The sequence below is a fragment of the Beta vulgaris genome, chromosome 6 (genome assembly GCF_026745355.1).
Source record: "Beta vulgaris subsp. vulgaris cultivar EL10 chromosome 6, EL10.2, whole genome shotgun sequence".
Lineage (NCBI taxonomy): Eukaryota > Viridiplantae > Streptophyta > Magnoliopsida > Caryophyllales > Amaranthaceae > Beta > Beta vulgaris.
This window is the reverse complement of record NC_079207.1, coordinates 36,954,144-36,967,071: the sequence shown is the minus strand read 5'-3', so window position 1 is coordinate 36,967,071 and position 12,928 is coordinate 36,954,144. Positions and strand designations below refer to the sequence as shown.

The 12,928-nt window shown below is 37.5% G+C and overlaps 1 protein-coding gene across 1 annotated transcript; it reads left to right on the top strand.

The window, feature by feature from the left end:
• Positions 1-5,272: 5,272 nt before the first annotated feature.
• Positions 5,273-5,686, top strand: LOC104896668 (uncharacterized). Its single transcript, XM_010683438.2, has one exon. It carries the CDS (start codon positions 5,273-5,275, stop codon positions 5,684-5,686), a length of 414 nt encoding a protein of 137 aa, XP_010681740.2.
• Positions 5,687-12,928: the final 7,242 nt, after the last annotated feature.

Genomic DNA, 12,928 nt, shown 5'->3' with positions numbered 1-12,928 from the left:
GAATAACTTATACCTAATCTGGCGACTTTTCTGAGCGACCTTGAACATCGGGGAACCACTGATGGGTAAGGGCCAGTGCTCTGATATAATGGTTGAGATTTCCTTAAAGTCAAGGCACCAAGCTTCCATTTTGATAGGTGTTTTTTTCTTATTGGGAATTGGTGACATGACCAGTAAAATTGGGCTATGATTCGATACCAGTATAGGTAGATTCAGGATTGATGCTTCTGGGTATTTATGGAACCAATCCTCAGTAGCATACGCTCTATCCAACCTCTCATATATTCTCCCTGTTTCGGTTCGGTTATTGCACCAAGTGTATCTCTGCCCATGAAAATTGACTTACGATAATCGCATTTGACTCCTCTAAATTGAAAATTTCGTCTTTTCCTGGTAAGTGATCTAAGCCTCCCATCTTCTGATCAAGGAACTCAACTTGATTGAAATCGCCAACAACGACACTATCTAGATTGTTTTGGGATAGGCAATGCGCTATTTTTTCCCAAACCTCACTTCGCGATTCAAGGTAAGGCGATCCGTATAGCAAAATAAGGTTCCATATATATACATTAACACCTGCTACATCCTTGATAGTACAAGCAAAATAATTAGCAGAACTACTGCTAAATTTTAGGATTACATCATTACTCCAAAATAAGGCTAAGCCACCTGCATTATTTACGGAATCAACAGTGGCTACATTTGAGAATCCTAGATACATAGCTAGTTTACTAATAATAACATCAGTGACCTTAGTTTCAGACAGGAAGAGGATTTGTGGCTGAAATTTGCGGACCATCCATCCCAGAAAAGGAATTGTAGGGGAGTTCGCTGTCTTTAGTCCCATGCAATTCCAGGATAAAATCTTCATGGAGCCTCGGGAGACTGTTTCGGCCCAGTGTCCAAGCCTTCATCGCCGAAAAACACCATGTATTTGAGTTTCTTAAATTTTGTCATTATTTCTTGCCTCTTGTCTGAAATCCACTTATGAAGATCCAAAGTTACCTCATTCACAAAGTTCTCAATTATGGGCTCAAATTCTTCAAATTTTCTTTTCTTCTCACAAAGCAAAGCTTGCACTACCACTCTCTTGGGCCTCGGCGGGCGGCATGCTGCCTTTCTTAGAGGGCCCAACTGAACTTGATTTTTAGAATTTTCCTTTGCAAGAGATAGTGGGTTAGAGATGGGTAAGTCCATACCTTTTTTTGGGCAAAAATTTTCTTTTCGGTTGAGAGGGGAATCAAACTCTTTATTTGCTTTGAACTGGACATAATCCTTTTGGCCCATCAACTCTTTTTTCTCCAGCTCCTCATTACACGGGTTTAGTGAATTATCTTCAGCATTTTTAATCTCTGTCATTGCACTGACCTGACTCTTCGCCTTTAGAATTTTGGAGCCCTCGCCTACCACTGAGTTGAGATCTTCAAATTTTCTCTTTCCTAGAATAGCTTCAGCAGAGCTATCCAAAGTCATGTTTTGGCAAAACGGTTGAGTCCAGGTAGGGAAGATTCTAAGCTGAGCGAATTCCGTCGCCAGAGGCCTGCCACCGCAGAGTGGAACGAGCTTGAGGACACTGTTTGAAGTGAGGAGTGAGAACCGGGTATTTGTAGTGGGGTTTGTGGGGATAGAGAGATGATTTCAGATGGGAAAATGCTTTGTAAATCATCCCAATCAAGTTGATTATTTATAGCAAAAGGTTCGAAAGGTGGGGTCCATCTAAGGGCGGCATTGTCTTCAGAGTTGAAGAAACAAGAGAGACTTGAAGAACCCAATAAATTATCCCATGAGGTACGCAATTCATCATTTTCAACTTGGTTTTGAAAAAGCATTGACTGTGAAATTTCATTGTACCCCTCGATAGGGACAGAAGCTGCTAATTGAGGTGGATTACTTTCATAGTTAGTTTACAAAGAAGGGGATAAAGGTACACAAGGTTGAGTTATTGAGTTAGATGAGTGGGGAGAGGAAGGATTAGATGCCATAATAAAGTCTGGGATATCACGTGGGTTTGAAAGATGAGTCAAGTATTTAAAAGGAGAAAGGTTGGAATAGTTGGCATTTATGGAAATTTTTGATTGAATAGAGTTGTTTACTGAATTGGGAGAGTTTATTCTATAAATGGAGCTTGAAGGTTGAAAATGGGCTTTCTTGGATTTTAAAATAGAGAGGGGCTTAGCAGGAGATGAAATGCCAATCTGGCATTTTGTCGCCGTCACCTGCATCATATCTGGTGAGATATGTGCTGCAGTAATGCTTCTCAATGCAGCCCTTCTCTCTTTATGTTTGGATTTTTTGAAAGAGGCTTTGGAAATTGAATTTACTTTTATGCCCTTACTTGGAGGAGAGAAGGTGTTTGACTTGTGAAAATTTTGGTAGCTCCTTCCATCCATTTGTATCTGACTGGGCTCAACTCTCTCAAAAAAACGGCTTGTGGGCCCGGGTGTTCTAGGTCGTTTGGACGGGCCAGAGCTATTGTTGATACTATTTTTACCTCTCTTAGATTGTGACTCTTGATTTGTTGATGCATTTTGCATCTCTTCATCACTAGTGTGATTATCATCGCCTCCATCATCATCATTGTCCGAACTACTGCTGAAGGAGTCAATGACGGGGGGCCGTCGTGGTTCATCTAATTTTACTATTGTTGTTAGGAATTCAGGAGATTGAGGCAGCCCGATAATTTAATTCGAATACAAGGAGGCGTTTGGGCTCCTAAACATAACCGGAGTTTCTGGTTTGCACGCCTCTGATATAGCTTGTTCAATTCCATTTTTTGCTTTTTCCCATGATTGAGTGCATGAGGAGCTTTTGTGCCCAATTCGACCACATCTTTTACAAAAGACGAAGACTCCTTCATACCGAAAGTCTATCCATATGGGTCTACCTTCTTGGGCCTCAATGAACATCCCTGGTACTAATGTCGTCTTGGTTCTTATCCAAACTAAGGCACGATAGAATTTTTTACAAAAGACGAAGACTCCTTCATCAAAATGTAGAACTTTTCCAATACGGGAAAAAAGCTCTCTGGCTAGATTCTTGGAGTTGATCACTAGGGGAAAAAAGCTTAATCCAATACGTTATCATACTCAGTTAGCTATAAATGAAAAAACAATATTACATAAAATCATGAAAACAAATTATATTTATCTTGGCTCCTCTAAACATGATTTGTCATTAACCTCAATCAATATCAATCTTGACTAGTAGTATTTATCTCCTCTTTACCTTGTTTGTTTCAATAATGAGTAACAGTGATGCCCAAAACTATCATCGTACGCACTACGTGCATAAAAACTAGTATACACATATTGCAAGCAAAAGTGTTTGGAAACGTCGCCCCAACATTATTTAAAATAGCCCCGCGTTCACTTTTAGTAGACTATTTTATCCTTTTTCTTTTTTCACCACTCGCCACCCCGTCACCTGCAACTAGGGGTGTGCACCGGTCCAGGACCGGACCAGACCAATGGATCCGAATTTAATTTTTTTTGGACCAGTACCGGACCGAAATATTCCGATCCTGGTCCGATTTTGGACTGGTTGGACCGAAATTTGTATTTTTTATTCAAAAAAATCTTTTTTTCGCTTATGTATAAACATGTTTAAAAATTCAATAGAATAAAAACTAATAATTCTAAAATTATTAATCTTAAAGGCAATAAAGATGAGGTTTTAACTTTCTAACTTTACTAAGTTTAAGCTTTTTTTTAACCTTCAAAGCAAATTTTTCAAAAAAAAAAATCGATCCATTTCGGTCCGGACCAGACCGGGTATCCCATTTTTTCATGGACCGCAATTTTCCAGTCCAGTTCGAATTCCGATCCCGTCCAAAAGTGCACAACCCTACCTGCCACCACCCATCACCTGTACCTCCTACCGCCAACATCCACCTCCTCCACAACCAAACACATGAATTTTTTTTCATATTGGGCAATTAGGGGAGGAACGTCTAGCCAAGACGTACTTCCCATGCCCCGAACGTTTGGTCTAGACGTTCGGGCCATGGGATTAACGTCTAGAAAGGACGTTCGGGCCATGGAAGGAATGTACTAGACAGATGTTCCTCCTCCCCATTGCCCAATTATATATATAAAAAATCACTCGGTGGTGCCGATTACTGGTGGGTGGGCGTGAAATTTTTGCGGTTCTCATGGGGAGTGGGACTGCTGGTGGGGGTTGCAGGGGGCGGCAGACTGCTAATGGGGGTTGCGGGAGTAGGAGGCTGCTCGTGGGGGACTGCTGGTTGGGGTAGGTGAGGGTGGGGTTGTTGGTGGGTTGTTGTGGCAATGGCCAATGGGGTTGGTGGTAGAGGAGGTGGATGGTGGTGAAGTAAGGTGGCTGGTGGTGGTTTAGGGAAATATAAAGAAAACGTTTATAAATGTAATTCAATTTAAATAGTCAAATCATTTAAAACTAAATTTTGTTTAAATAAAAATATATAAATACTAAAATATATTTATAAAATCCTTTAAAATTATGGGGGATTACATGGCTGGTGGGGTGGTGGTGGTTTAGGGAAATATAAAGAAAACGTTTATAAATGTAATTCAATTTTTTGGGGGACAATTTTAAGTAATTTTGTAGCGACGAATAACATTTCAGTATGGAAAAATTTAATTAATTGCGTCGCGTAAAAGAACTGTTTTTACATTTTGTTTTTTCAAAAACTATTGTTCACTTCAAATGTGGTATATTTCCCCTTTTTATCGTTCATATAAAGTAGTTAGTTATCCACTATTTTTTTCTTTTGTCCTTTTTATATCTTTTGGTGTCATATGTGTTGCCATAGATAATAGAGATATGTCACATGTTTATGAAAATTACCCAAAAAAATACATACTTTCTTATGTACTAAACAATTTTAAATTGCAAAAACTATATTAAGCAAATCTAATAAATTTTGTTCGAAAGGAACTTTCGAAGGGTCAAGTTTTTCAGAAAGGACCTTATATAAGGAAAGTGACAAATTGGGCTCAAGTTTTTTTTGTTGACTGGGACCTTTTCTTGTGCGTCTAAACCACCCTCCCTAGTATAGGTTGATGATTTTAAACTCAAGAGAACACGCACACTCACACTCATACAACCACTCAAAATCACTCGAAACAAAAAGGATAGAATCAAAACTTAGGGACTAACTTAAAGTTTTGGGTCTTATGCCAGAGACAAGACCCAGTCAACCTCTTCTAACCTTATTACTCAATAACACGCTCAAAGTAAGATTGTCTGGAATAGAGTATCAGTTCCCAAACATAGATTTTATATGTGGTTGGTCATGAAGGAAAGGTTGCAGACAACAGATCATCTGGCTAGAATTGGTGTTTGTGAGTCATCTCTATGTCTGATTTGTGGGTTGGAGCTAGAGGACCACAACCATCTGTTTTTTGACTGTCAGTATAGCAGGAATGTTTTGGAGAGGCTCAAGAGTTGGGTTGGAATTGGTGGAAGGACAACTAATGTGCAGGGGATCACTAAATGGATTATGAGATGTGGCGCTTCAAAATTTCAGAAGCAGGTGATGCTTACTGTTATTAGTGCTGCAGTTTACAAAATCTGGTGGACTAGAAACATGGTAATATGGCAACAACATGTCTTATGTGCAGAGAATTCAACTAATTTTGTTCAACGAAATGTAGTGGAAAGAGTGTATAGCATTTTGCCTAATAAAGTGTCGAAAGCATGCAGATAGAAGTTGGTTGAGGAATTTGAGTCTGAATGTATGTAACTAATCTATCTTAGATTTGGTTTTATGGTTTTTGGTGAAGTATGAAATGAATACCTCTTCTTATTGAGCAAAAAAAAAAAAAAAAAAAAAAGAAACACTCAAAGTTAAAATTGTTGACCCTTAAGTTTTGAAGATGACCTAACCACAAAAGACATAGTATATTTTATTTATGTTGTTGCAAGGTAATTCATGCTCGAGCTAAGAGAATACTTGATTGAAGATTAAAGCGGAGAATTAATCAAGATTGAAGTAAAGATGTTCGAGAAATGAAGAATCAAGCATGGAATGAAGATTAGAATACATTAGGGTATTTATTAATCTTCTTGTTAAGGTTGAGTAAAAGCTTTATTAAGTTCGTGGTGAATTCTCAAAGGAACTTGGTTCTGTTCCATGAAAGGAACAGACCTGGCACTATAGGAACAAGGCTTAGGAACAAGACTTAATAATTAGGGAACAAGACTTAAAACTAATTTAGGAACTTCTAAGTGACTAATATTGTGCGCCTAAGATAATTGTGTGCCCAATATAGTTGTTAGAGTTTTTAGGGATATTTGACTAAGATCCATTATTTTAGGAAGTTAGTTTAAGTTTGTTAGGAAAAGATTTTAAAAAGATTTTCTGATTTTAAAATAACTGATTTTCAAATATTATCTTTTTAAAATATATATTTTATCTTTTATATTTTATTTAAAAGATTTAGTTTTCGAAAATATATTATTTCCGGTTTTCAAAATGTTTCGGATTTTTTATTTATAAAAACTGTTTTCCGGTTTTATAAAAGATTTTGAAAAAGATATTTTTCCTAAAAACTAGCTAAAGTATTTTATTTATTTATTTCCTAAATTCTAGATTACACGCCTAAGGTTTACTGCTACACGTTTATGTAGTTAGTGGATTTAGTGGCTTAAGTTAATTATCCTCCAAGTATTTAATTAAATTAGATAAGATTAATTATTCTCCAAGTTTGCAAAAACCACGTAATATGTTACTGCTTCTATGAAGTGAAGTAGTGGATTAGTGGATGCTTTACATGACATGGAATAATTAATTTAATTTAATTAATTAATTAAACATCATGAAGAACATGTGATAATGGTCTAAGTTAGTGGAAATCATGTCTTGTCTTAATGGTCTATAAATAGGCGCCTAATTCATTTGAGTAAAATTGTGTCTGACTTTTATTAGTCACACCAAAGTGTGTCTGACTTAGTTAATTTGTCCTAAGTTATCTAAAGTGTCAGTGCCTTTTCTTTAGAGAATTCATACTTACATTAATCGAGTTTTTATTACTCTTCCATTGTTTTACAAAGTGTATTTTTGAGAAAAAGGGTTTGAGTGAACTCTTGTAAGTGTGAGAAAGCGTTGAGTGAAGCAAGAGAAAGAGAAAGAGAAAGAGAAAGGAACTTCGAGTGAAGTTTGAGAGAAAACGTCAGTTGTTGGGAACTGTCGTTGGGAACTTGAGTTGAGTGACTTAAGTTGAGAATCGAGAGAAAAGTAATAGGTTGTAATCAGAGTTGTTTTGGCCTATTACAGTGAAAAGTTGTTTAAAATCCCTTGTGGTCGAGGTTGTTTCTTCCTACTAGGCCTAGGAAGTTTTTCCTCGTAAAATCTCTCGTGTTCCCATTGTTTGTTCCCAAGTTTACTTTTAATTTCGCAAAAAGTAGTGCTTATTCTCTCACTATAATTCACCCCCCTCTTATAGTGCTCATATTATATAACAAAAATGATTAAACACAAGGTTTTTTTTATCTCAACACAAAAGTTGATTTTCTTCATATCATTAGCTCTCTATATAAAGGAAAAGAGAGAAGCAAGGAAGTAAAAATATTACAGCTAAAACAACCCAAAAAATCATTCATATGTAACGGATACAAAACACTAATCATTCCTCCTTTCTTTATGCTGAATTTGCCAGCCTACACAACATGAGACAACGAAGGTGGTTAGTATTTATAATGGATTATGAATTGGATATTCAATATCACCCTGGAAAGGCCAATGTGGTAGTCGATGCTCTTAGTCGGAAAAATTATGCTACCCTTAACTTACTCACAATTCAGCCTGTTACCCAAAAAGAACTTAGAAAGTTAGAAATTGAGTTGATTGTAAGTGAACTGGAAGGATAATTAGCAGCCTTAGAAATCAAACCAACCTTGAGTGAAGAAATTAAGGAGTTGCAGAAAACGGATCCACAATTAGAGAAGATTTATGAAAGAGTGTTGATTGGGAAAGAGACTGGTTTTGTGATACAAGATGATGGATCACTTAGTTTTCAAGGACGATTACGTGTACTGAATCAGTTAGATTTAAAAAGGAAAATCATGAATGAAGCACATAATACCCTTTACTTGAGGAGTTGTTGGAAAGATCTTTGTTGTATGTTTTGGTGGAGTAACATGATACAAGAAATTGCAGAGTTCGTTGCCAAATGTCTGACTTGCCAACAAGTAAAAATAGAACATCAACGCCCTTGAGGACTTTTACAGCCTTTGGATATATCCACTTGGAAATGAGAGTTAATAGTAGTGGATTTTGTTATGGGGTTACCAACAACTCCTCAAGGGATGAATCTATATGGGTTATAGTTGATAGGCTTACAAAAATTGCTCATTTTCTAGTGATTCATAATACTTGGGATCTTGAGCGATTAGCAAGAACGTATGTTGAAGAGATTATTAGACTTCATGGAGTACCTAGCTCTATTGTGTCTGATCGAGATTACTGATATGTGTCTAAGTTTTGGCAAAAGTGATAGAAAGCATTGGCTACACAACTGAACATTAGCACAACCTTTCACCCAGCTACAGATGGCCATACTGAGAGAACAATTCAAACTTTATAAGACTTGTTACGAGCATGTGTTTTAGAATTCAAAGGTTCATGGGAAAATCATTTGCCATTAATAGAGTTCTCCTATAACAATAGTTACCATGCTAGCATTGATATGGCATGTTCTGAAGCTCTATATGGACGGGAATGTAGAACCATTTATGTTGGAGCAATATAAATGAATCGAAGAGAATCGGACCTGAAAAGATACAAGAAACATCTGACAAGGTTCGAATCATTCACGAGAAAATGAGAACTGCACAAAGTCGTCAAAAAAGCTATGTTGACCTTAAAAGAAGACATGTAGAATTTTCAGTAGGTGAGTCAGTATTTCTAAAAGTTTCCACTACCAAAGGAGTAGTGAGGTTTGGCAAAGCAAAAAAACTTCGTCCTAGATACATTGGCCCATTTGAGATTATCGAGAAAATTAGAAGAGTAACTTACCGATTAGCACTCCCTAGTGAATTTTCTCGAATTCATGATGTGTTCTACGTTTCACTTTTACGTCGATATATACCAGACCCATCCCATATCATTAATATACCCCCTGTTGGAGTTGGAGAAGATTTGACTTATGAAGAGCAACCTGTTCAAATTCTAGATCATAAAGATAAGGTACTACACAACAAAGTAATTCCGTTAGTAAAGGTTTTATGGTCTAACCACGTCGAAACAAAAGCTACATGGGAAGTCGAACAAGATATGCGAGAGAAGTACCCAAACTTATTTTAAGGTAATTTAACTTTAAGTTTCGAGGACGAAACTTCTTTTAAAGAGGGGATAATGTAATAACCAGGAAAAAATATATACTTATTATAAATATTAGTAAAGGATTGAAGGTTACAATATTATTATAAGATAAACTGGTCCCTAAGATCTTATACCATTATTTTGTCGTTTATATGATTATATTAGATAAAGTTATGTGTTTCCTTGACTTTGTACATTTGCTCACGAAAAGTTATATGTGCACACATATATAATTTATATTAACATTATAGTTTATAAAGTACTTTACACTAGTGGAAAAATGAAGAAGCGCTGCGCTTTTTGACAGCAGCCCTTTCAATAGCAGCCCTTCACTTTTCAAGTAGGGCTGCGCTAGTAAAGCACAACCCTTCACAACGAAGGGCTGCGCTTTTTACTAAAAAGCGCAGCCTTCTAAGCTTGAAGGGCTGCGCCTTCTTAACTAGCGCACCCCTTCTAAGCTTGAAGGACTGCGCTTTTTCAACAAGCGCAGCCCTTTGAAGCTTGAAGGGCTGCTGGCTCCAGGAGCCATGCTACTATGAAGGGTTGCGCTAGTTGGAACTAGCGCAACCCTTCTAAGCAAGAAGGGTTGCGCTAGTTGAAACTAGCGCAGCCCTTCACTAAATTTTTTTCCCTGCTCCTGCTCCTGCACACAGCAGCCCACCCTCCCTCTGCCACTGCCCACCCTCCATTGCCCACCCCTCCCACCCTCACACCCACCCCTGCCCACCCTCACACCCACCCCTGCCCACCCTCACACCCCCACTGCCCACCCCTCCCACCTTCACACCCTCCACTGCCCACCCTCACACCCTCCCAGCCCACCCCTACTGCCACAACCCCCTGCCCACACTCACTGCACCCACGCCCCACCCCCACTGCCCCGACTGCCCCCCCCAGCCCCCACCCCGACTGCCCCCCTCCCGCCCCCACCCAACTGCCCCCTTCCTAGCACCCACCCCACTGCCCCACTGCTCCACTGCACCCACCCCACTGCCCCACTGCACCCACCCCCTGCACCCACCCCCACAGCCCCAGCCACACCCATGCCACACCCCACCCTCACCACCCCCACCCCCCACCCAAAACCTCCCATGGACAAAAAAAAAATTGTAAATTGCAATACGATAATATATGACAAGTGGAGAAAGGTAATAATTAACTTCAAATATATTTAATAATGTGAAAAGTGTACATAGGATTGATAGAAACAAGTACATTCGAGCTAAATGTCATCCTATGCAATCATCGGTAATGTGGGACGCCAACTTATCCCGAACTTCATCTATTTCTTCTTTGGTGAAGTTCCTCAAACATGGTGTGGAATTCGCATAAACCTTACAAAACAACCAAGGAATAAACACATATATAAGAATTCAATCATTTTACCGTAGTTAGTACTTCTAAAAATGACATATACCTTCCCAAAATTCATTCAAAATCAAATGCAAGCCTAAAAATCTACACACTAGTTATAATATATCTCATATAATCATGTTCAAAGAAAATTTGGGGTTAAATGACTTGATAAGTACATTTTGGGAGCGACAAGGCCAAAATAGGCCGGAAATGGCTTTTTCATTCCCGAAATGCAACCAACAACAAATGCAAGCCTAAGAATCTACATACTAGTTATATTATGCCTCATATAATCATGTTCAAAGAGAATTTGGGGTTAAATCACTTCATAAGTACATTTTGGGAGCGAAAAGGCCAAAATAGGCCGGAAATGGCCTTTTCGTTCCCAAAATGCAACCAACAACATATGCAAGCCTAAGAATCTACATACTAGTTATATTATGCCTCATATAATCATGTTCAAATAAAATTTGGGGTCAAATCACTTGATAAGTACATTTTGGGAGCGAAAAGGCCAAAATAGGCCGGAAATGGCCTTTTCGTTCCCGAAATGCAACAAACAACATATGCAAGCCTAAGAATCTACATACTAGTTATATTATGCCTCATATAATCATGTTCAAAGAGAATTTTGGGTTAAATCACTTCATAACTACATTTTGGGATCGAAAATGCCAAAATAGGCCGGAAATGCAACAAACAACAATTGGAAACCTAAAAGTTACATACCTTTCGAAGATCACCAACATCTTTGCAATGGTTGACGATATCGAGCATGAACCTCATGACGTAATACCCACACGCACGTCCACCTACTTGTAGCGGACACTAAAATTCACCAAAGATGCAATAAATGACATGTCACTACTACAAACAAACCTAAAGAGACCCCCTAAAATCTCATTTAGAGACCACATGAGAGGTGGTCTTCAGCTCACAGGTCTCTCAAGATAAATAACCACTTATTGCGGGTGGTTTCTTAATTTGATAGAAGAGACCACTTCCTTAAACTAAGTGGTTATTTATGAATTTAAATAGGGAAAAAAGAAGAAGGATAAGGCGCCACATTTTACAGATAGGTGGTCTTTTTTATCTTGTAAAGAAATCATTTTTAATATGTAGGTGGTGTTTTTAATCATTCCTGAAAAGACCACCTAGAAGGAAAAGGTGGTCTCTTTATCCTTATTTTTTTTATAAAAAAAACAGCAATATTTCCATATTATTATACGCTTCTCCAATCCGTTTCACCTGCTCCATGCGTGTTTCATAATCTACAAGTAATCTACATATATATAGAACATCTAGGCACTTGTATTGAAATAATTCAGATGACTTTATAATTGGAATACCTTTTCATTCATTCAATATTATTCACTATAAAATCACATTCATATCAATATAATGTTAGAAGATTCCAAAAATTCAACTAAGTTAATAAAAAAAATAGAGCATCTAGGCTTGTTTCTTCCAATTCATGTGCACAAAATAGAAGCACCTCCCTAATCCCACTCAAAAAGAAAATACACAGATCCTCTTCCGATTCTTCTTCATCCACTTGTTTATATTCATCCACATATTTGATCCACAAGTCCCTTGAGCTCATCAAGCTTATTTTAATAAAATACAGTTGTAACTCCGCCAAAGTACTGCAAAGTATAAAACATTAAAAAGATAAGCATACAAGCTGCAAAATATGCTACAAGCTTTGAAAACTAAATCATGGAACAAATTCACATAATCTTCATATGATAATATTTTATGTGAGATATACCTTCATCAATTGTAAACTAGTAAGACTGTAATACCATGCCAAGGAGGATTTGCAATTGATCAATTCGAAGCTATTTTAAAAAATTGCTTTCATATGTGCCCAACATACTATTTTAAAGAAATCACGTATAGAACTATACAAGAAGCTAAATATCGTTTAGATGCCTAAAAGATTCATAATTCTTCAGACAAATTAGTTTTATGATCATCCACTTATCCACAAAGAGTTTTTTTCCCTAAATAAACAATCACCAGCTCAGCTGAAGCTATAAATCTCCAATAACTCTGTTAAATTGGAATCACTCAATATCTGAATTTATACCCATAAGGAACAAATTAGTTCTTCCATAATTGTTCAAAAGCACAAACCCGTTCATAAGGAACAAATTAGTTGTTCTGTAATTGTTCAAAATCACAAGCCCAAGGTCCAGAACTGAAGAACACTAAGCATTCATAAGGGAGGTAGTCAAGATTAGACATACAACAATTGAATAAAACGAA

Bases quoted from the DNA above. Each gene is read 5' to 3' on its own strand.
- LOC104896668 (XM_010683438.2), top strand. From the start codon at position 5,273: ATGAAGGAAAGGTTGCAGACAACAGATCATCTGGCTAGAATTGGTGTT.